This window comes from Hermetia illucens, chromosome 1 (genome assembly GCF_905115235.1).
Source record: "Hermetia illucens chromosome 1, iHerIll2.2.curated.20191125, whole genome shotgun sequence".
NCBI classification, from domain to species: Eukaryota; Metazoa; Arthropoda; class Insecta; order Diptera; family Stratiomyidae; genus Hermetia; species Hermetia illucens.
In genome coordinates, this window is record NC_051849.1 from 31,305,414 (window position 1) to 31,331,121 (window position 25,708).

Here is a 25,708-nt window from a genome sequence, read left to right on the forward strand (position 1 = left end):
AAAATTTGTTCGTTTTAAGTGAAAAAATGTTCCAATTGTTACTAATGAAGCAGAGCCTCCAGAAAATGTTTTTTCATTTATAGATGACTCTTTGTCTGTTCCCATAATAATGTATCTGACTACTATTACTTCCACTATCTACATATCAAGATCCTTGAAAGCGAATAGATGCCCAGCAAAATTTTAGATATTTAGATACATATAAAACAATGCCTTCCAATTAGAGGCCAAGGTTTAATTCTGGCTGTCATGCCATTGATTTATTTCTCAAAAAACCGTGAAACGCTTTAAAACAAAATTTTTTAATCTTTGAAATTCAGGAGCTATTTCTGATAATTTCTCTAAATAAACTGAAAGAATACAAAACTTAAAAGTAAGGCAAAACTGCTGTTCAACATTAAGCAATGTCAAAACAAATGTTTTGACTTCTTGAGCAACCATGTCATATGGGAAATTTAGAGACCGCAAAATTTGATATCAAAAATAAATAATTAAAAATTGAGATATGAAAACAGCTGTACGTATTTGTGTTTCATCTTTTCTTAAATTCTATTTCAACTATCCAGACTATAATTAAATTCGTATTTACTTAAATTTTTACGTTTTGAAATATGTTCTGAGTCCCAATTTCTTGTACATATTCGTGTCTATTTCATGATATCAGTTATCATGCAATATTAGATTGATTATTTTATTAAGGTCGAGTAAGCATAGTATAAACTACGACTTTCAAACTCTTATCAGTTATTTGTGTTAGATCAGTTTTATCAAGAAAATCTGGAAACATGCATGCTTAGTCCACACGTTTTCTCTCTCGCATTCGCCATGAACCTGACTCGAGAACGGTATATAAACGCCGATTTCTGACGTCATAATATGATAAGGTTCATTATGCGCTTATCGTTCCACGCCCACAAAGGGGCACTCAGTGTCGAATCAATTGCAAAATCAATCAATTATCATCTAATTCTCCACCAATTTGACAACAAAATTAGTACATTTATAGGGGACAGCAAATATGATAATCTAATAATGATAATTAGTTAGAAACAACTTAGTTCAATCTATCAAGTTGCAGTTGGTATCAGTATCAGCCAATTAAGTTCTGCTCTAGTTTCTAGTAATGTATATCCGGAACTATAAGAAAAAAATCTTCAAACTTTTTCGGGAACCCAAGCGTAACTATATGTATTTATAATCGCATTAGAGCGTGGTTTTATACTCAATTATATAATAACTCGTTTCATCAATTGCTTTTATGGACAAAAACTCAAATAGCGATAAAGACTTTTGGTTTATTAATAGATCAAATATAAAATCGGTTATCATCTTTCTTAAAATTTATAAACAAATATGATAAGCGAAATCTTGTAAACATATTTGATTTTAGCATATTTTTAATTTTGTATCTGTTTGGATATTGGCTCTGTAAATTATGCGGAAATTAAAAGTGAATTGAATACGATTAGAAACCATTCTAGTCAACTCGTTATATACTCGCATATGCCATGTTGAGATAACCACATTTCTTAAGAATGCATACACGAACTACGTGTCAGATGCAAATAAGATACAATTCGTCTTTCACGTTCTAATCTTGAAATTCAATGTCTACGAGAATAGAACAAGTTTACAAATTCAATTCTTCTGTTGCTTGTGAAACGCAAAACGATGAACCATTTAATGTTATTTTTAGGGCTTTTGTATTGAATGCAACAAAACTATCATGACAATGTCTGTCTGCCTATCTTTCTGTGTGAGTCAGATATAACATTGGCAGAAAGTGCAGCACATGAACTTGGTACTGAATTAAGAGTTTGTTTTCAAGATTTTTTCTGAGAAGTCATTAGATGTTAATACATGAGGCTGGAGTAACGAAAGGACTTGTTGGTTGCAACAATGGAAGTAGCTGTGTATAAAAAGGAGCCCCCTGTAGCTGTATATTGCCATGACCACCCCCCTCCCAAAAGTTTTCCCATGTGTTCCGTTGAATACTCCTTCGGGGTCTTCATGACATCCTTTCTAAAGGGCAATAACAATTATTCCAATGAATCCTTGCAAATTCACCATTCAGAGTGGACTTAATAGGGAATAGCCTGATGCTATATGCTGGCTCTGATCCAATCGTTGTGGAATCAAACCCTTACCGAGCCGGTCTTATTCCAGTGACCTGGTATATCAGGAATATTTCGCTTAGTCGATTTAATGGTAGCTCCACAACCAAATCCTATTTGAAGGACCCCGGTTTTAAAATTGCTGCAAACCCTCAGGGCTATCAGCCGATAAATCAAATTCACCTGTTTCCATCTCTTAGAATTTGCAAGTGCCTCCACCCACACAAGTGACGTGTAAAGCAGAATGGATCACACCGGCTAGAAGAAACCCCTTTTTGCAGCTACTGTGGTGGTTCTAGCTGCTTTTCGCAATTCATAGTATCGGTGTTCTCTAAAACATAGTTTGGCATCAATCATCACCCTCACGTATTTGATTGCTGGTTTTGAGAAAGCTGTATGTTCACCCCACTTCCACTTTCACAGTGTTCTTCTCTCTACGGCTCGTTACTAAAACCGCTTCCATCTTCTCATAACCCAAGTTCAGCCCGACTCTTTCTTGCCAGGACTTTACCGCTCTCACTGTTTCCGTCGCGTAGACTTCCACATCCTCTGTGTGCTTTGTTGTAGTAACTACAGCTAGGTAATCTGCATCGTGACAAAAGGAAAGGGTAAACATCCCATTATATATGAAATTCCACAGTAGGGGCACAATACCGATGTACTCTTTGGGGGTCCTCATCCGTCCCATAATAGAGTGTTCCCTCTGAGAGAGAGCAGCTATGTCAACCCAGTTGAATGCATTTTCGGCATCCATTGCCAACACGACCCAACTGTCGCCAGAAACTGCCGCAGATTTTAAAAGATTTACCACTATGGTTATTACATCCACCATAGAGTGGGCACGGCGAAAACTATACTGGCATCCCGATAAGCCATTGTTGCTTGCGACGATGGGTAGCAGTCTGTTGTAGATGATTCTCTTCGTCATCTTCCCCATTGTATCCGATAGGCAGATCGAGCGACATGATGCTGGTGGCACCATATCAGGTGGCTTATTGGGTTTGGTAATCAACGCTAGCTTTTTCTATCGTTGAGATGGACCACCCTTTGCCTTCCGCTGGTTTCGTGGTGATAAAACAGAGTGGCAACAATCTCTTCCAGAAAGCGAGGCCAGGTCACCTAAGGCGATGTTCGCACTTTTTTCATTGTCACCCTTTTGGCCCCACCGCAAGGGTGTATGCCGGGTGTTTCAAGTACTTTTTTTATTCCCCGGAATGATCTCTCTTGAGCGGTCAAGCAGTTGGTTATGTATTATCGCTATCAGGCTTTCCCTTAAGCCTCTGGTATAGTCTCCTTATCCGGAAACATGCGGTTCGTAACATTGGGATTTCCTTCAACCACTGGAGGTTAGGTTGTCTACTGGGGAGTAGCCGCCTTTTGGGTATAGTAGCATCGCATGCTTCCTTTACCCATCAGATGTTTTAGCTAACTGTGTACTCGGTCCCCAAACTTGTCGACAATTATTACGGCTCGGTTGCGCGCAAATGTTTACGAAAAGACCATATTTTCCTCCAGGAGCCATTGCAAGGTATTGAGTACAAGAACCAGGACGTATAACGACGGAGAGAAAACTCCTTCATGTGAACAGACCTAACATATCTTAGTTCAATAGACCTCCCTCCAGCGTCTGAAGAAGAATCTAACTGATAAGCAGCGGATCGATTTCATGCTCTCAAAAATCACTGCAAACGAGGCATATTTGATGGTACCTTCGATGTCCGTGTATAGGCGTATTCGTTTTTGGATATAATATTTTCAACTTTTGCCTTGAATTCATGGAGTGCAGTCTTCGTGGATCTGCCTTTCTGGTATGCATGTTGTCTCCAGTGGAGCGGCTACCTAGGAATGTATTTCCTTTATGAACTGATCTACTAGTCTTTCAAATCTTTTACTAGAAAAGTTTGGAACTTTTACTAGAAAGGTTTAGTACGACAAGTAGATGAGTTCATAAGTTATACACGTTGAGCCTAAGGGTAGGAATTTTTTTGATTCTTTGTAAGTGCGTTTCCTGGTTTGGCAATAAATATGACCTTCACATCGCGATAGGTAATTGGAATATTAGCTTGGGCGGTATCTATTCTGAAGATATACTAGGGTAGAAATGATATGATCTGGACCTGATTTGCATCTATTGAACAAGTTAAATGCCCACTTTACTCCCTCAAGTGACAACATATTCGCCGTAATTCGCCGTTTCTCCACCACTTTCTGTATACTCCCCGCTATGCAAGAGTCGGTTACCCTACTGCTGGCTACGTCTCTTTGTAAGAATCTGGTTCGATTTCGAAGTTACCTCAAGCAAAGTAGTTTTTTCCCAAGAGCATCTTCTTAATGATCACTTAACCGACCGACTCCAGAGCTTTCTGAATCTCTTTGTATCGATGCCAGGCTACAGTTGAGTCGCTCTTTAAAGATTAGTTGAGGAGTGCCTTGGTTGTTCCCGCCTCTTTTGCAAATCAGAGTTTCGCTACAGATTTTGGCCCTTCTTTGGCCTTTTAGATTGACAATCCTCTTCGAAAGCTTTTCTCATAGCAGTTGTGGTTAGCTGGGTAGTTTTTAGATTTTTCCAATGGATTTAACTCAAGCGCTAGGCAGTGGTGTGCTCGTCGCCAATCTCTCTTCTCACTTGGGTTTCGAAATAGAGCGGTTGAAGGTGGAACCATGTAAACTACGAAATCAATGTTCTTCTGATTTAAATACGCGATATTGTTCCATAATCACCACCCGCGACAAAAGTCGCCTTGGCAGGGTATGACAATGACCTCTCGGCTGACAGTATTAAAGGTAGTGGGTTCATTACCTGTTCAAGCTTAAGATCTGCAGTTCAATCCCTTCCAAATAAGCCTGGATCTAGATATTAAAATTTTCCCAACAGATATGGTCGGGGTCAATATTGCATACTGCTATTACCCGCCATGGTTTTAGTCATGGCATATTGAATACTTCTTTTGGATGTTCCACTGGGAATTTAGTCGTGGTCACAATGGAGTACCACTATTAAGTTTTTATTGTTAATTTGACCGTTCTAGTGTCTCTATCAAGTAGCGCGTTTAGAATATAGGTTGGAGGTCTTTTGAAATTATCGTGCAGGAGCGGGGTCAATCAGAACTTTAACCCCTTAATTTTCGTCTATTTATCCAACGACTGCTTAGTTCAGTGACATCTTTGGAATATGGTAAATCTACTTGGAAAATATTGTGCTTCATCTATGTTTTAGGCTGGGCTGCACGTCTCCATCACTGGCCTTAGGAGTCGCCACTTGTAACATGACAGTCCTAGGCCAGTAGTAGATTCGGTAGCCCGTTAGTTCCCGAAGTTTCTTAACATCCGGTTTAGAAACGCCGATAGTAAGAAAAATTCCTGGTATATCGGCTTAATCTTCTGCTTTGCTACCAAGCAGTAGTAGTGTTGAGGTTGTTCTGGAACTGACATGTTTCAGAGCCTCAACGTCATTACGTTACTCATTTGGAAGCCAGAGAAAGCACTTGGTCAACGATGACAACTCAGACACCCTTTTCAAACCTAACCTGATGAATTGATTTAATCTTACAAGACCTATTCATCGGAGAGTAGGTTGATATTGACAGTCCTCTTTTATAGAGAAGATTATTAACTCAACAAATGTTGCTAGTGTAGCCTCTGACTGCCACATCTTCAGGTCAGACGGTATTGAATCGATTTCGTATTAAGCAATCCAGCATTGGTTCGCAGATATATATTTGGAAAGATTATTGATTAATGTTTTCGGAGTAATAGCCTTTCATATATCTTTAATACCGTCAACAAATTCAAGTGTGCTTTTGTTAATGTTTTAAGTGATAAAATGATTAGGAATACCGTAAGTGCATGTATTATAAGTATTGTTCGTTTATTAAGTATGGTCTTTTCGGTCAGTGTCTTTATATAAAATTTCCTAAAATGTGTCATTGTGCAGTAAAAAAAAAAATATTGGAATTGGCAAACTACAAAATGGTAAGTTCGTATCGAGCAGCCAAAGTCTAGATGATACTACAAACATTTTTAATTTTTTAGGAGGATATTTGCTGCACAAAAAAAAACACAATGCTACCGATAAAAACCACATGCATATACATATAAGCAATAGATGTAGGAACTGACGTGCCGCTTTCTGCTATTTTGTAAGTTTCCATTCTTTTTCTAAAAATTAATAATGCATACATTTTTTTATATATTTCTTTTTATTGCTGCTTAATCGAAATTATAACCATTTTTTACCTTCCATGCTTTTATTGTTGCAAAAAAAATATCGAAAATATGATGATAAATTTGAAATTTCTATGGACAAGGCGATACAATTATTTTGGAATCGGCAACTTTTTTGAATTTTAACATCAGTGAATTTTTGTTTGGTTATTTTTATTGTATTTAATAAATAAGACCCTTTTTGGAAGAAAACGAAATAAATTTTGAAAATTCTGTTTTTGAATTTTGTGCATTTTTATGAAATCATGTATGTACATAATTTTATTGGGATTATAATTACATGCTTTCTAACTGATGAATTAATGCATTTTTTTTTCATTCAAAATGTTTTTTTTTATTTTTATTAAATATCTATGTCAATAGCATTAATATGGTATTAATAAAGTTGTTTATGTATATTGAATCTTGGAATTTTATTAACAAAACCCCGAAGAGAACTAGAAAGACAAGAAAATGATCTAGAAATATGTACTTTGACTTTGAATATCCCAAAGTGTACTACAAATTTTTCCCTTATTTTTTTCATTAAATCCAACTTAACCCTGATTTTTTTTAAAAAAAAGACATGCAGTTTATAATTGTCATAATTGAAAGGAAACGCCACTATTTATCAATATTACGTATTAATAGTATTTTGGTATTCATTACGACCTATTTTTAAAAAAAAATTCTCAAAACCTCCTTTTATATTTCATGTCACTCTGTTTCGAAAAAAATCAGCTTCTGAAGATATTTTTACACAAAAATTAGCTCGCATCACTAGTTTCTCGTATGATATAATCCCATGGAATTAAATCTCAGCATTAAAATTAGAACACATGGATACAATTAATTTTTCCCGCAGACTGAACACAGAAATTCTTTGGTTCGTTCTCTCATTTAAAAATATCGTCAGGCCTTAATTTTCTCAGCACGATAAAAATGAAAGAAAGAAAATAATGGAAAAGAAATGGAAAACTTAAAAAGAAACAACTACGGAGATTTTTTCAAACATTTCGAAGACAAATCTTATATTTATTTTTAGTTGACTTAATCATCTGGAAAAGTTATAAATTTTAAATTGTATTCCACGGATTGAGTGAGTTCGAAACTAGGTTATCGAGTAATTGCTAGTGAAATCACGGTATATGCTAGTGTCAGGTTAAAAGGCTAATCTAACTATAATCTGCGCTTTAACTGAACTTCCTAGCACAGAGCTTATGAAAATGGTTTGTTCTGGCATAAACTCTTAAAATGTCGATGTAAATAACATGAAATTTTTATTAAAAATTGAAAACTTAGATTTACTATTCCGCGAAATAAGTGCAAATATCTAAAGATATAAAATTATATTTACAGCATATGCATGGGTTACATTGGCCACAAATGATTTATACTCATTGGGCGCTTTAGTTTTGGCTTACTCTTTGAAACGAGTATCAACAGCGCATCAGTTGGCTATTCTTATCACACCGACAGTATCTGAATCTATGCGCAACAAGCTCAAAGATGTTTTCAATGTCGTACAAGAAGTGAACGTTCTAGACTCACAAGATGCTGCAAATTTGGCTCTCCTGGCCCGTCCCGAGTTGGGTATCACATTCACTAAAATCCATTGCTGGAGACTCATACAGTTCGAGAAATGTGTATTTTTAGATGCCGACACTCTAGTAAGTATCCTTTACGCTATGAAATTTTCATATGTCTACTCTTTAATCATCAAAGTGGGAGTGCTCATGAATTTATTTTATATATATTTTTTTTTCTTTTCATTTGAAAATTTATATTTTTAGGTTTTGCAAAATTGTGATGAATTATTCGAGCGGGAAGAATTGTCGGCCGCACCCGATGTAGGCTGGCCAGATTGTTTTAACTCTGGCGTATTCGTGTATAGACCAAGTTTAGATACGTTTTCAAAAATTACACAATTTGCCTTAGAGAAGGGAAGCTTCGATGGCGGAGATCAGGGTTTATTGAATTCATACTTTTCGGATTGGGCAACGAGCGATATTTCAAGACATTTGCCATTTTTGTATAATACATGCTCAACGGCTACATATTCATATTTGCCAGCATTCAAACAGTACAGATTTTTCAATTTATATATATTTAATTTATAATTAGTGCGACAATAACTTTTTTTAAGATTCAAGATAAGGATCTAGTTGGTTAGATTTATAACCTGAATTGACAAATATTTTTCTAGGGATAGACTAGCACCTACTGCTACATTACTGAAATCGCAATAGGTAGTTACAATATTTGATATAGGCTTTCATGAATTGAATTGTTTGAGAAGGAATAGGAAAACCTGACAAAACCCTTCGAAATAAGAACCAGTTCCCTAAAACTATCTTTTTAAGTTGAGAAATAATAATATCTGAAGACCAGATCTAGAAAATCAGGTCGATTTCGAAACAGTATTAGTATTTTCATTGTCGCAATCCTGTTACCTTTTAGAACATGCAAGCTAGTGAAAAGAATTTTTTTCTGCGCCTAATGTTGTCTTCTTTTTAAGGGTTTATGTAAAACAAAGTCTAATCCATTATCTGTTCGTCTCCCCGTTTGTCTGACATGCCCAATTAGCCCAGAAAATATTTAACTTGTTATCACGACAATGTGTGGTCTAAGAATCTCTTTACATGAAATGAGTGGCAGAATTTTGCATTGAATTTAAAGGGCGCTCCTCATATGTGAAGTGTGGGGTGGAATGGCTTAATTAGTTCTTTTTAAAACTGACCTAACTTTCAATATCGGCTGGAGGATGTACACACAATTTCACTATACCAGTTTAATAATCGTACATTACTATATACTAAAGTCTTCCTCAAAAATTCATCCTAAAAATTTGAAATTAGATGATAATATAAGGCATAATACTAGAAAGTTTGATAGAAATCCCGCTATTATTAACAGAAATAAATATTTTCTTTTTCATGTGAATTTACTGGCAAAGGGAAATTCTTCAAGATCTGACTTTTTCTTCTCCAAAGGAAAAGTTTGAGATATTAAGATCCCATATAAACGTAGGGGCGAATCTGAACAGCTTATTTTCACCTTTTTTAGTTATTTGTATATTAGTCTTAGTTACTCGAGCCGAAGGACCAATGCAATAGAATTTGAACATTCTCTGAGAACAACACGACATGATAGATTCGGGTAAGTCCTTCAAGAGCTCTTCCATAGAAACAACAACGTGTTCGCGAACTATGACAGGAAATGTTCTGGAAATTGAATGATTAAGAAACTCATATGATGTGTACAAGCAGCAAAGAGGGAAAAAATTGCAGATTGAAACGACTTGTGTCAATTTTTAAATAAATCAACAAATGAATTGTCTTAACCTGCATAATGACAAAGTTTCTCAATTTCTGATACACTAACTACCACGCTTGCAAGAAAGCCGGACTAGGTAGGCGGGCTTCCGGCCGTCAGTATCCATTGATTTTAGACCCGCAGTAGTGAGCACCTAATACTACATGAGATAATAGCACAGTGGAAATCCTTTTCGGAGGAAATCGAATTTTGAAGATCACCGCCGAGAGTGTGTGGAATTCTCACCCACTAAAACTACTCCTACTTTCTCTTTCCACAAAACAGTTCACGACAAGGATTGCGCTTTAAGCTACCGAACCTTTTACTGTTCGCGCCTTTCTTGTCAAGTCATCGTCCTTTCTACGTGATTCACTGCGCACCAATTCTTTTCTGACGTCCGCAATTCCCCGAGGATGTTTTTCTGGCTCAAGTTGACCTCTAGAGAGTTTTCTAAGCTTCTCTCTGAGCAAAATCGCGGTCAGTAAAATATAATATAATCTGGTTCCTCAGTTTGGAACCATATTCAGGACAAAAGGGAAAGTTATTCAACCTGAATTGATATAAATACTTTCTGTAACCGCCATGGCTTGTCAAGAATAATGTGCGGGTCATTCCATCGTTGCCGGCACTTTTTCTATATTCCGTATTCTTTTCCGGTTATTCATTTAATTTTTCTTTTCTCATATAGACAGCACCCTTTATTTGGCACAATGTTCATCGATACCATTCTCGCAATAACGCAGGCTGCCTCGCACGAGATTGTTCTGATGGCAGTAAACTCCCTTAGCGTCAATAAGCGCTACGTCATGTTTACGGAGGGTAAACATTATATTATAGTATATTACTGTCACATACTAGTCCTTCCTCCCAGACTGGTGCTACGTATAATAGTGTAAACTGAAGCATTCTGGGTACAAGTAATCTGCGCCTGTATCTCGGGCCTCCAGTATTAGGCATCATTCGGGCTAACGATACGCTGGTATTTGCCACTTTTTCACATCTCATAATCTCCAAGTACTAGCTAATCGGCCTTAAGTGATGGTGGGACCACTAAGCGAAATATATATCGTTCTCGTTTTTCTAAGATTAGTAATTGCTTGCGTTCCGCTAGGCCAAGCTGGACGAACCCCAGACAGATTTTTATATCACTGATGGTTTCGTTACATCTTCGGGTCGTTTCATAATGACAACCACAGCCAAATTATCCGCGAAACCGATTATCGTAGCCTCCTCTGACATGGGAAACACAAGGACCCCATTGTTAGTTACACTGAGCCGCGTGTTAGCCCTGTCGTGAAGGTGGTCCCACATCCGTGTCGTACCAAAGTGTATTTTCCGAGAGGGAACTTTTGAGTTACTTAATCAAATAATTAAGGACACTTATTTTATCGCAGTTGGTTAAATTCACAGCATTTTTGACGCCCAATGTTACCACGGCACAACTTTTATTGGAGGATATCACGTCACGAGGCAGTCCCAAAACCACGTTTATGGCATCGATCGTTGATTGAACTTGACGAAAGTCAAACTGCCGTTCTGATAGACTATGCCTATAGTCTATTATAAACGACCCTTTTTAGTATCTTTTATATCATGCTTGTAAGACAAATCGGGCGGTGTATGTATCAGTGTCTCGTTTATGTCCTTTTCACACAATTTAGAAAACTCCTTCTACCATACATACCTCAAATACGCTGATAAACCAGACGAGTCTAGTTTAACAAATTTAAGGGCTCTATTGAGGCCTCCAGCTTTGTTATCACCCAGGACATGGTGAAGAGGTCCAATGCTTGTTTATACTTTTTGCGGTCCCCTTTATGCGGAAGGGAAAGTGGCCCCACTATATCGGAAAAAAAATGCGGGACTAGTTTTGGTATTCGCCCTTCTACCTTCTTCATGATAACACTGTTTGCTGTTCTTTAGGAGTTTAGATCTACCTCCGCGTAAAATTGCTATGCATTTAGCCTGGTTAACCTAACTTAAAGATTTGATTAGGAATATTGCGTACAATCGTAGATATGTATTGAAAATAGCCCTTCTCAGTATGCATATAGATGATTCGGAATTGCCTCAAAATACATTCCATCTGGATATTGACTCAGTTGACAAATTAAATTCTCTAGAAAATCTTAATTTTATGATAGGAATACATATCATTAACACAGGCTTGATACTGGTGCAATGCCGTTCTTATGTCAGTCCTTCCATACGGCTTCCAAATCTGGCATCTTACAACACCTCATAAAAGCTGGCTCCAGTCTTTTACAGACTACTGCTTTCGTATTCTGACCGTCATAACAATAACAAACGAATACCTGTGGAATCCGCAGGAGGTACGTACAAGGAAGCGCCCAACCGAGAGCAACTTGTAGAAGAAACATACAGGACTAGATGGATAGAACCTGGAACGTAAATGGAGAATATTTGTAGACTTCTGCTTATGTTACTAAAGGAACATCACTTTTAATCATGCCTGGTGTAAATCCCACTATTATTACCAGAGTTGTAGTATATATATATAGTGTAGTATCCGGGAGCATAAGGGCATTGGTGATCGAATGGGCATTACTCGTGCTAACGAGAAAATGTGTGACTTGCTTTTTCGTCCAGAGCAGAGGCAACTCCTCAGATGCTGCCTCATCTCTGTCCTGGGAGCACCGTGACCGAAGTGGTTACAAGTTGGCATTTGCTCCTTTATATAAATTCAAAAACACTACATGTGTATGGATTATAATGAAGACAAGAACAGGCTTGTAAAATTCAGACCTAAGCCGGCCGAGGCTAAACTAAAATTTTGTGTTAGAATCGAGGAATTCCTAAGTCTTAATAGCGGATCGGGCTAGTTGGAAAGCAACATACTTCCTCGCACGAAACTGCGAGTCATATTTTTTGCAACTTGGGTGCTTGCCAAAGGATGAGGTTTCTGTGGACCACAACTAAGGAAGTATGTTCCTTTTCAACTGGTCCAGTTTGCCATTAAGTGGATGACGGGCTTAGGAATCCCTCGATTTTTAAATAAAATTCGAGAAAATCTGATTGAAATATATTCGATGGTACGCTCATATCGTTCGCACCAAAATCATCATGCTTCAACTGGAACGGACTTTTAATTTTTGAAAAGACTGCGTCTATTTTTCATTTGAATCGAAAAAACAACTTTCGACCCAGGAAAACCTAACTACCAAAACCTCACTCACAATGATAATAATGTACCGTACTAAAACTGGGAATTACCCAGTTAGAAAGGATCAAAAATCAATGTGCTATTTGAGGTACGGCCGGTGCAATGGCGAAACCTCTTCTCCTGTCTGTCTTGGGTCGTAATTCTGATTGCGAAACCTGGTGAAAGGGGGGGAATTTCCCTCTGGAGTTTTCTCTGGGATCCAGAATAGAAATTTCGATGAAATAAGGGATAATTTTCACCCCAGACCCGAATAATTTTCACTCCTGGCCTGGATTTCCTCTCTACGGCTCTACCGGTTAGTCCATGAACGTTTGTGTTCGTCCCGCTGCTGTAGGCTTGCCACTAACCAATATTAAACGTGATAATAGTGAAAATGAAAGAAGAAGAAATAGACAACAGGAGAGAAAAGACTGTATGAATGACCTATGCTCCATAAATGAATGAACAGGAGACCTATTATATTGTATATGGTATATAAAAGCAGGACAGGTTGCAATTTTATGTATTTTATTTGTCAGAACTTTAAACTGTTTGTATTAATAAAGGTATTGTCGCATTGGTTATAATCTATGTTACAACGAAAATTTAAGGAAATGCCTCTAAACTTCTCATAATTTTAGATTCGCTGATCGCATTAAAATCCTCCATTTCATCGGTAGAATGAAACCATGGCTCTTAAATTTCAACTCTCAAACTAGAATTGTCTACACACCTCAAGAGAGTGGTTATTTGCATCCATACTTGCAATTCTGGTGGGATCTTTTCTGTGATAATGTACATGAAAAATTAACTGAGGATATGGTAAGTGAAATTTTTATATTTATCTAATTATATTTTTCTTAATAACATACATTTTTATATGCTTATACAATAAATACCTATTTACTTATTAATTAACAGATATGTAGCTTTTGTTTGTTATTGTTTACCCCCTCCCCCTCGATTTGAGTATTTATTGAAAATTTCCTATAAAAACTAAAATCTAGAATAATTTAAATTAAGTTTTGAAAAAATTGTAACATGAAAATTGTTTTGTTTGCAAGCCGGACTTTATTAACCAAGAAGAGGTAAGGATTTTCGTCTGTTAATAGATATTTCAACCCATGTCAATAGCGTTGCAACTTCTCTATTACTTTCTTGACTTTTTTTTTCTTCTGTAAATCGCGTGTATAGTTTTACTGGAGTAGGGTATATGAAGCTAGGAAAGTTGAGGTCCAAAAAACTATGTAAGGCAATCCAATGAGATATTTTGATATTTCGTATGAGAGAGTAGATTGCTTTTATGCTTTACGAATTTTATGAATTCAAGTATGTTTTGCAAAGATCAACATAGGAGGGGCAGGTTTTAGTGAGTTCTCGGGATTTATCATAGAATGGAAAGTTTTGTTCTGCGTTTCTGACTATCTTTACTCTTCTTTTGATATTATTACTAGATGAATCTTTAGCTGCTTTAGAACAGAAAACAAACATTTTTCACTTAGGTAGGCCGGAACCAATTGAGATGGAAAGTAAATGTAGATAGATACCTTTAATTATTTCACGTTGCCTTACATAGACTCATCTGCACATATCAATCAATATAAAAACTTATCAATATTTACAATTTTTTACGTTTATTATAAGAACTATTCTCAATATATAAATAGCTAAAGAATATTGTGGTTAATTTCTGTTTGATAATTTAGCTGCATGTAATTAAAAATAATTTTTATTCAAAGCAGAGTTATAATACACTTCGAATTGGTAATATACCATCAAATCAAAATGAAAATCGATTTACCCCGTTCGAAAGGGATGAAATTCACACTGAAGTTATGTTCAATGTGATAATACGTGATCCATGGGAAGATTACTATGAAAATTTGGAGAAACAAATTGTGTCAGATATTGTAAATACAGAACAAACTTATAATAATAACTCTAACAACGAAAACATCCGTGATAAAACACCTGATAATGGAAATTATGTACAAAATGTGGACAATATTCCGCATTATATTGAAGAAAATCGCAATATTAACACACCCTATCAATCAGAGTCCTCTGATAATAATAATATTAGCAGTCCTATATCATATCCACAACAAACTGAAAGTGTGCCTTACTCTGATTCAGGGTATGTGGATAATAGAGGCACTAGTGAACATTCAGAAGAAGGACAACCTGAAATTGTGAATAATAGTGATATCAGTGCAATGAGTGAGCCTAGACTTGAAACCCAAAATCTAAGTGATTTTGGTTCGACGCTTCAAAGTGAAGATGTAAATATTGAAAAAGATCAAATTAACAACAATAATAACAACAATGCTAACATTGAAACGAATAACAACTCAGATAAACTAGCCGAGGGTGGAATAGAGGTGGGTATTGATAGATTTAGATAAAATATCTATTTATTCACATGAACAAACAAAATTCTTTTTATCCTGCATGTGGCTAAAAAAACAAATTATTGGCATACGGGTCCATTTTTCATTTCTTCATGTAAGAAATTGCAAATTTAGAAATTCATCCTGTTTCCCATTGTAGCCTCTGTTAGTCCGGTGAAGATCATGTTGTGGGTTCCATTCGATATATCTATTAACCGCATACATTGTAAAACATAGAAATGGATTCAAACAAATGGAAAAGAATTCTTAACATAATTGTACCAAATTTTTGAAGTAATCTTCCCTTGTCGTTCGTTTTCGGTGGTATTTTTGTAAAACGGAATAAGTGAATTTTTCGTTCTTGCGTATTTCGGACGACGAAAATCTACTGTTATTTTAGTATGCATTCGTCTTTAGATGGTGTAGGTTTTGTTTTATGTTGACAATGCAAAAACAACAAGTAAGTTTGAGAGTGCATGAAATATTTTACTAACCATAATTTAGCTAATATGTCGTATTGCTTATTGAGACTTAATGCTCAGTCTTGGCCACCGCTTAGAATTATTAGAATATAAACTTCGCATGCGTTTATTGGAGAGGTGGTTACACATTTATGAATGTTCTCATAATGCAGCAATTCCATCCTACTTCCTCGCGACTGTAGTTTTTGATATCATATAAACTCTCATACTGAAGGGACCTCTTTCTGTGAATGCTCTACACTGTAAGCCATTTCTTTACAAATTCCATTCAAATTCATATTGTTCGTTTAGAGCTAAGTTACATGCCATCGTGTAATCATGCATATAAAACAATTCGGGAAACCGGAAGCTTGACGTTTCAGGTATAAAAGGTTTTGTGTTTCCCTTTGTGAGGAGCATACCGCAGTTCTCCATTGGCTGAGAGCATTGACTCGAGATATTCAAATTGCTCAGCGTCGTCAGCTGCAGTAACCTTCCCAGAACTGAGTAAATTAAATATCTCAAGTCAATGCTATCAGCCAATGGAGAACTGCGTTTTGAAATTGTTTCACGCATTAATGCAACCTGGATGAAGTGGCATTCCACAACTGGTGTTCTTTGTGATCCACGTATCATCGAACGTCTCAAATCTGAAATTTACCGCAATACCATCCGCCTGCTCTCTATAGTTATGAGTGTTGACCGACTATAAAAGAAAATGAACGGCGTCTTGCGATAATAGAGACGAAGATTTTGCATTGGACTGGTGGCGTGACACGTTTTGATTACATCCGAAATGAGGATATTGCACCGATCGTGGAGAAACTCCTAGAAAGGCGTCTTCGATGGTATGGTCACGTAATTCGCGTTAACGAGAATTCACTTGCTCTGAACATCGAAGTCAATAGTTATCGACCAAAAGGCCGGCCGAAACAATGGTGGCTTAATACGCTGGATGGGCATTTAAAAGCCTTGAAATTACATCCAGATCAGGCATTTGATAAAATAAAATGGTGAAACCGATCACGACGAGCCGACCCCGCTTGTGAATGGGACAAAAGTTGAAGAAAAACAAGATGTGAGTAGCGCCGAGCGCATGACAGCTCCGTGTAACAAAGTTAAAAATTACATTGCCCCCATTGGGAAGTAGATTCTTCATGAATGGAATTTTAATATTTCATTCAAATGTCAATTATTCTCGTTAATTATGACGTCAGCATCTTATTTGTTTGACTCGGATTTCCATAAGATGTGGTATGTGTATGCACTAGACAGGGCTGGGGAGAAGTAGATTGTTTATAAATGCAACTTTAATATTTCATGCGAATGTCAATTATTCTCGCTAATTATGACGTCAGCATTTTATTTGCATGGCTTTGGAAACAGTAAATTCGTGTCGATTTTTGGGTTGGGTAGTTTCCGAAAATAAGTCCTGTCTCACTTTAAGTGCGTACATTTTGACTCCACTCGCGCAGTTTGCAATTCACACCTAAACTAATATCAGTTGCGGAAGGTACTAATCGAGACCTTTCATTTGATATCCTGCACAACTATATCCGGTGAAAAAAAATTTTTGTATCCCCCTTTTGCATATATGGGGAGCCCCCCCCCTTTAAACTCCACCTAAATTTATGCCGATGTATGCGCGGGATTTCATAGTTCTCATCTGTCCACCAAATTTCGTTCGGATCAGTTTGCCCGTTTTGGAGGAAAGTGCGGGTGAAAGACAGAGAGTGAATCGATTTTAATAAGGTTTTGTTTTACACAATTAATTTTAATTAATTAATTAAATAATTTTTTGCCAGTTATGCCTTTCTAATGTAAAGAAATTCCTCGGAGGCACTTTGGATTGCTGTTTCATTGCTAAAGCGTTTCTTACCCAAAAATGATCCAAATGCTTAAAAAAGTGCTAGTCGTTTGGCATGAGGTTGAGGTGAATATGGCGGATAAACCAAAGTCTCATACTACAATTCTGGATATATGAGGTCCTGTGTTGTCATGAAGCAGTGTCACTTCATCTCTGTTGACAATCTAGGCCATTGAATACGCGATTAAGTGTATTAATTAAGAATATTTACCTTCGGAAGAAGCCACGGTTTTGGCCAATGTTTTGAAGGCTCATCTGCATCTAACCATTATAATACTTTCAATACAATACACATTTTTCATCACATATCACTATTCTGTGCAGAAAGGGATCTTTTCTGTTGCAGCAGAGTAGATTACAGCGAATTTCCATTTGAATGGCTACGTTTGGGTTCGTAAGTCCATTTAGAACCCATTTATCAAGTTTATTCATCTTTCCAAAGTGTGTACGCCCAACTCATCCGCAATATGTCATACGCATGCACGTACATATCATATATAACTGCCAGTAAGGGCACAACTCATCGTTGACGATCGATGATCTCATGTAGTAATCCACCTCCCTTAATTTGAAGGGGTGTTGTCTGACCGAAATTGTTCGAACCATCACTGTGTGCTTCTTTTATGCACCGTATTAGCTCCAAACGCCCTGAAAATATTCCATATTTCTTCATTATATTCTATATTCAACCGTGGTGAAATTGTTATGTTCGATTTTTTTCATTCTACCGAAGCGTCCTTAGTTTAGGTATCAAAATCATTATTTATGAAGCGTCCACACCTTAGTGTTTTCTGGAGAATATAAAAGTCAAAAATTGTCTGTTTTAAATGAATAATATTCACCGCAAATGTTCTTTTCTACGAAAAACGATAAGTTCAATGCCATGAAATAGCTGTTTTAACTTCGAAGTCATGACACACACTGAATGCCAAGTTTGCTTCTTTAAATTCGTTGGCATTTACTCAATGGTGTAGGTTAAGTTCAAAATATTCAAAGTCAAGTTTCATTTCGTTTAAAACAACAATCTAGGGCCTTTTTGCTTATCTGAGTTCATTACTAAGTTAGTTGTGTAAGCACTACATTTTTCGGAAATTAATCTCATTTCGTTGCTGTGAGCTTATCACTTGCACAGCGCTAAGTGCGATGATAATGAAACTGACGTTTCATCAAGGTCTGTGGGGATACCCTATATTCTACTAAGGAGTAAACAGGAAACACTAACTTCATTTTTTAGTGAAAATTAAAGACAATTTTCCACATTAGTATCTTATATCGTCTTTCTGACAAAAAAAATGGTCGCCGGTAACAAACTGATCCATGTCTTTTTGTCATCCGCATTAAAAGTAACTGCTTCCTCCTAAGGTGCTTGATCCAGATGGTGATCATGGCCATAAATCTCGTCCAAATTGGAAAATCTTTTGAGAGGTTGCAAACTTATAGGAAGTTCCTAATTATCTTGGTGGAACGTCACATCTTTTTATGGCTTTTCTCAGAAACAAGAAATTTGGTGGGAAGTTTGGAACTTTGAACACCCATGCATGCACTGAATAACATCGTTCTATATTGATCTTAAGGGGGGGCCCTTCCATGACAAATGGAGCAGGGGTGTATTTTTTCGCTATCCGTTGCGCATTTAATTGTAAAGGGGGAATATGGCGGCTAGAAAATTATCACTTATTTGACGGGACCATTCTCAGAAAGTACCCAACTAAAGAATTTGAAACAAATTACTAAGCTATATCCCCCCTTAAGTTAATCCTAGAATCATATCGACTTTCTGCATCAATCAAATCCTTTATTTTGCCTTCGTCAGCTTCAAATTGCTTTCCAAAATGTAGTAAACTTCAATATCCAAATCGTTGAAACGAAATTACTACTAACTACTTTTGGTACTAGGGTACAATCAATGCATCTTCTCCATATACATGGAATATTTTTTTCTAGCTTAAATAGTATTCTCATCATTCCCATAATAGAAAAACAAAACATTCTTCTCCTTCTGCACATATTTGATAGGCTACAAACGAAAACAATTGCACAGGTCAAACTTTTTTATTAGCAAGCCACATGGGGCAATCAATGAGTAGTATCAGACCTGACGAGAGCAGTCGGAAAGGGGGGCTCCTCCTTACCCCAAGCCCCAGAATTATATCGGGAGCCCGCAATATAAATTTCAATGAAAAAAAGGGATAATATCGTATGGGGCCCGGCATAATTCTTACTCCAAAGCCACATAGTTTGCACTCCGAGCCCGATTTTTTCGCAGAATTTCCACCCCGGAACCGGATTTCCTCTCAACGGCCCTGAGTAGTAAGATTGATTGCATATCGTTATTCCTTTATGGCACCTTTCAAACGAGGGCGGAGAAAAATGTCATGTTGAGCCATGACTGCGTCGTAGTAGAGTCAGACAGGGTGGAGCGTTATACATAGTCAGCCACTTCTACACGAACAATAGCATTGTCGTGATGGAACTTCCATGTGAAACTGTGCATTTACAGTTATCCGTGGAGGTAAAAACTTCTTGTGAATGATGAAGACAACATTTTCATGTTGCACTTCCTCATCCTCGAGGAGAGTTGATTATGCGCTATTCCACACTTTGTTCGTGCTGGGAACACTCTGTTTCGTCTCCGGTAACCACGTTAGAGATCAAATTTGAAGTTTCTTTGAAGCATTTCAAAATGTCTATTAAAATTTGCCAACGATTCGCTTAAAATTCTTAAGGCTTAGCTCGTCACTAATCAGACAATAACCGACGATCACAATCCAGTAGTTCTTTGAAGTAATTGATATTGACGATAAATCACTACGTTCGTCATCCACGGTGAGCTTTCGCCACTTCTTAAACAACTTGTGTCACTGAAAAACACTTCAATGCGGTCTGCTTAATTATACCGAAGATTTGTTGGGGTGTTCACGCTATAACAATTCCGCTGAATGTTCATATATAGGAAACAATGCACTCTATAAACGCACACCGATTACTGCACTGGTTGCGCTCTATTATGAAGGCTTCTCCTCACCATCTTTAGCCGGTTAAACCCCCCACCCCTTCCAATGACAAGTAAATTAGGTTCTCTGTTTGGAATAACAAAATCACAAAAATCCGAACAACCCAATATAATACGATGATCCTCCTCTGGAGCAGATTGACTTGGTAAATGCAATCAATACCCCATTGTATGAATTAGGCCGAAAGCTTGTAAAGGAATACCTGCCGTTTAAGCATAGCAGCATGGTTCGCTTCAACAGTTGGATTTGTGGCTGTGTTTAGAATCCAACTGCGTAGGGCTCCGTTTTTAACCATGTTAGAACATTTTATTTCTAGAGAGTAATGGTACACATGTAGTTGGCATTTGGTCTATGTGGTCAGCATTTGCTCACCCGGGCCTTTTTGGCCTAATTTGTCTCAAGTACTCATTTGTAACCTAAACCATCCAGTGCGATTTGAGCCGCGACCTTGCGTTAATAATAATCGTTGGCGCGACAAACCATATTGGATTAAGGCCTTGAAGTGTGTTAGAACACTTCATTCAAGACCGTAACGGTACATTACAGTATATTGTAGGAGGCCATATGCTCAGCATTGCGCTCGCCCGAGATTATTACCATAATTTGACTCAGGTACTCATTCATAGCTGAGTCGACTGGTATCTGACGTCAAATCACGTGAGATTTGAACCGCGACCTTCGGTCCGATAGCCTAGTATTCTAACCACTGAGCTATCCGCGACCTTTCGTTACGAGAATTTAGTATTCCAACCACTAAGCCATCTAGAGTAGTTATAAACATCGAAATGAGAGAGAACAAACAAACTATCCTAAAAAGGCCGAAAAAGCTTTGAGATAAAAATTGTGACTTGGAGTCTAGGCAAAGTATTCCTAATCATACTCACAGTCCTTTTGCTTGGCTTAGCGATTAACTAGCAACAGTTCAGCAAAATTTAGTAAGGATCTATCTCCTTACAGTTTTTGTTTGAGGATTGAGTAGGTCTGAGTTCCTCATCCACTTGATGCCGGGACACACTAATTTTTGGGAGCAACTGATCCCTTTTTCTTAATGCACGAAACTGCTGACGGGTTCGTCGTCATAACAGAAGCAATTTTTCAGATGGTACTTCCCATTGCTGTGGGGTGGAGTCTAGAAAATAACTTTTTTTGTTTGAAGATTGAGTAGTCACTCGATTGCGAATCGCACGAATTTTGATGCAAGTCTTTTTTGATAGTCGAAGAACAGATCCCAGTTCATTAGACAAATGTGCGGACCGATTCAGATATCATCGAATTTCGATACTAAACTAGACTATGTGAAGGACAAACGAAAAGCAAGCTATTTCTTTTGCTGTTTTCCTTTCATACGAATTTTTTGTCAAGGCTTTAAATAACAACAAAATTTTATCAAAATAACTTACTGTTTGTCTGTTACACGCACTTTTTTGAAAGTGGCTCACCGAAAATAATTTGGTACATAAATACTGACTTTGAAATCACACATCATACAGTGAATAGCATGGTATTGTATACAGTTTAAGGAAGGGGTAGCAGGCTCTGTCTTGATACCGAACAATAGCCGTCTGGAGTATCAAGCGAAAGGCCTAAATTACTACTTTACGAAACTGATCTTAGGTTGGTCATCGGTACATACAGTCATACAGTAGTGAGAGGTTAAAAAGTACAAATTTGAACTGAGATAGGATCCATTCTTAAAAACTACCCAACCGAACCGACTGAAAAAAATCATAATGATCAAAATTGGAACTTGGAATTGGAAAGTTTGAAGAGAATCCTACCATATTCAACCAGGTTATAGTAGGTCAAAGTTGTCCTTCAGACATATTAAATTCATATACGTTATAGATTACTAGCTATCTGCAAATTGTACCGTTAAGGACCAAAAAATATATATTGGGATGCGCAAAATCTTTCTGAGCTTTCGATTTCCGATACTTACTACTCATAGTTATATGTAGTTCCAAAAAATGAATTAATTAGTATTTTACCCAAAGTATCATACTCGTTCCAATCGTTCAATTGATCACAGTTCAAATCGAACAAGTTTTTTTTTCAAAAATTATTTAGAAAAGATAGTTCTCCAAATACAACCTACTCCAACCGCATCAAATAGAACGAAAGAATGGTAGTAATTTCCCACTCGAAAAATCAGTAAAAAACATTCGATTAGAACTTACATTATACTCGCTACTAACTAAGCACGTTTTGTTTTATTTTATTTCATGTTACGTTTGTCGAGAATGAAACTAACCCTAATTTCCACGCAATGCCAATAATATCTGATATTGATCTAAATAAATTTTATATAATTAAAAACAATTTTTTAAAATTTACCTTCAAATGATTTTAGGGAGGATTAGCCGGTGCTCTCTCGAAACTACGCCTGGGCGAGCCACGGTCACCTGAACAAGAAGCGTATGAACAACATATCAGACGCCAATGTTGGGAATCCGGCAATATTGACTATACCGGACGTGATTCCTTTGACAATATCTGGGCTAGAATTTCGGAAACATTGAGCTCTGCACCACCAAAGCCCGCAGAAACGCCAAAGGAACCTGGTAGTATGTAATCAATCTGTTTTGTCTTTAACTTGAAAAAAAAAAAATGAAACAATATTCAGAAAACGAACAGTTCATCGCACCTTGTTTTTTTATTTGTAATATGATAATTTTTTATATTTAATTTAAATTCGTATTAGAACAGATTGGTCAAGTGTTCAGAATTCAATCATTCGAGTATTGATTAATATTATCATTTGTTCTTGTACTATTATTTCTACGTGAAATAATACTAAGAGAAATTAAATGAATTAATTCGATTCATTATTCGGTTCATCGCACATTTATTGAATTAATTTTTTTTCCATATAATATTTATGGTTTCGTATCATATCAGTTCATGTTTTGTAATAATATTATTATGTAATATCAGGTTGTCCACAAAGTTTTCGCACAAATCAAAGACAGAATTCAGCAGATAAGTTTATAAAAACCTTTAATTATTTAATCTAATATATAATTGCCTCCATTAGATACGACTTCCCTCCATCTATCGGGCAACTTCAAAATCCCCCCTCTATAAAACTCTTCCCCCTTCCCCTCAAAGTACGTGCGAAGTGCACTTTGGAGGTCAGCTTCAGAAGTCATTTTTTTACCATCCAGAAAATGTTGGAGGGACCTGAACAAATGGTAATCAGAAGGAGCAAGGTCGGGACTATACGCAGGATGACTCAAAACTTCCCAGCCAAGCTCACTCAATTTTCGCTGAGTAGTTAAAGATGTATGCGGCCGGGCGTTATCATGATGAAAGACAATATTTCGCCTGTTGACCAATGCTGGTCGTTTCGAACGTAGCTGGGTGTTTAATCTGTCGAGCTGCTCGCAGTACTTATCGGCGGTAATGGTCTCGTTTGGTCCCAAAAGCTCGTAGTGTATGGGGCCACGAACGTCCCACCATATACTGAGCATTCGCTTCTGCTGATGAATAGACGGCTTTGCTACCGATGGACCCGGTTGATCTCGATGAGTGTAGGCTCGTTTCTTCGCTACGTTTTCGTACACAATCCATTTCTCATCGCCAGTTACCAATCGATTCAAAAAAGGGTCGTTTTCGTTCCGTAAAAGGTTAGCGGAGCAAATTCTCACTCTATCGGCCAGATTTCGCTCAGTCAGTTCGTGCGGTACCCACTTTGTGCTCTTCAAAACATATCCAAGACGCGTAATGGCTACTGCTACTCCTGATTTTGATACACCGAGATCCTCTGCAAGCACACGTGTCGAAAGAAAAGGATTCGCTTCCAGTTTGTTGCGCAGGATATCGTCGTCAATCGTATAGGGTCTTCCTGAGCGAGGTTCATCTTCAAGTGTCAGGTCTCCGCTGTAGAATTTTTCGAACCAATCGTAAACTGTCCTGCGCTTTACCTTTCCTTCACCGAATACCTTCGACAAATTTTCAATCGCCTTCGGCACCTTCGTCCCCATTTGAAACTCGTACAAAATGCAATGACGAAAATGTACTTTGTCGAATTCCATGTTTATCCTTGAATATCCTTCACAACACTGATCCTTCAAGGATAATTTACCATGCATTTTATAGTTAGGACTCTGACCTTTCCATTGGGATATCACATGTTGTACCTGCTGTTTTGGTTTGTCTGCTAATTGCTTTTTAATTGTCACATTAATATTTGTGCGAAAACTTTTTGGACAACCTGATAATTTCTTTGGTGAATTTTGTACTACCTACGTACGTAAGTTTGAAATTTTCAATTGCATGTTTTGTGCAAACGAGGTTTTGGGCGGACATTTAGATTTAAATAGCGGAAATTCGCTTCCAATTTAGTTCAAACAGGATAAATTTAACTTTCATTTCAAAATTCACACTCTAGTCAATTAAAAGTCTGCTCCATAATATAAAAGTGATACTCAGCCTTCGTTTCAAATTTATGAAAAATACATCATTTGAGCATCAATATTTTTATAAAAGACTTCCAGTAAACTCGAAAAAAATTATCAAAAAAAAATATACTACCAGATGCATCCATGGCGAAAGAGTCAATTGTGTAAAGTGGGTTGTACCTTTGAGTTGAATCTCAAAATCAACAGACACTGCACTCAGTTTTGCACAAATGAAATAACACTGGAAAATAAGCCAGTTACTTTGAAGACAATAAGTAGAGACAATAAAAATCGGAATTGATTTTTTTGAATAAAAATATTTGTACTTCAAACATTTGTTCTTTTATTTGGTTAATTATGTTGACACGTTTTTCATAAAGTAATAACACAATGTGTCATAGCAGCAACGTGTAAATCCATTTGCACATCGGGGTATTATCATGTAAGCACAAACTTCTTATAATAATCATTGCATATTCAAATTTAAGAGACTGTAATTGCTAAAAGGGAGTATGGTTGCCACTAACATTTCGTAAATTTATGGATAAAGATTTTCTTTTTTCTCCAAATTATTTTTCTTTGTTTAGATTTTTAAATGTTCTTCGTATTATAATGACTGTTTCTTTATCGTCCACTACCCTACAGTAACATACAGAAATCTATACATTTACAATTTACGTTAATTCGTGAATACGACTCCACCTATCTGTAGGCACACACAAACTCATTCAACACACAAAAGAATCACACTCTACGCAATCAAAAACCAACAAAATTTAAA

At 36.9% G+C, this 25,708-nt stretch overlaps 1 protein-coding gene across 4 annotated transcripts in view; it reads left to right on the plus strand.

Annotated features, from left to right (window-relative positions):
- The window catches only part of LOC119646891 (glycogenin-1), a 39,246-nt gene extending 15,877 nt beyond the window's left edge, over positions 1-23,369 (plus strand). Inside the window, exons 2-7 of one of the 4 annotated variants that reach the window (XM_038047528.1) lie at positions 7,677-7,987; positions 8,111-8,400; positions 13,437-13,617; positions 13,860-13,883; positions 14,535-15,176; positions 22,878-23,369. In XM_038047528.1, coding sequence (XP_037903456.1) covers positions 7,677-7,987; positions 8,111-8,400; positions 13,437-13,617; positions 13,860-13,883; positions 14,535-15,176; positions 22,878-23,099 — 1,670 coding nt within the window. In that variant the 3' untranslated portion in view covers positions 23,100-23,369. The remainder of the gene's footprint in view (positions 1-7,676; positions 7,988-8,110; positions 8,401-13,436; positions 13,618-13,859; positions 13,884-14,534; positions 15,177-22,877) is intronic. The other 3 variants (XM_038047529.1, XM_038047530.1, XM_038047531.1) reach the window with 3 other exon arrangements.
- The last annotated feature ends 2,339 nt before the right edge of the window (positions 23,370-25,708 follow it).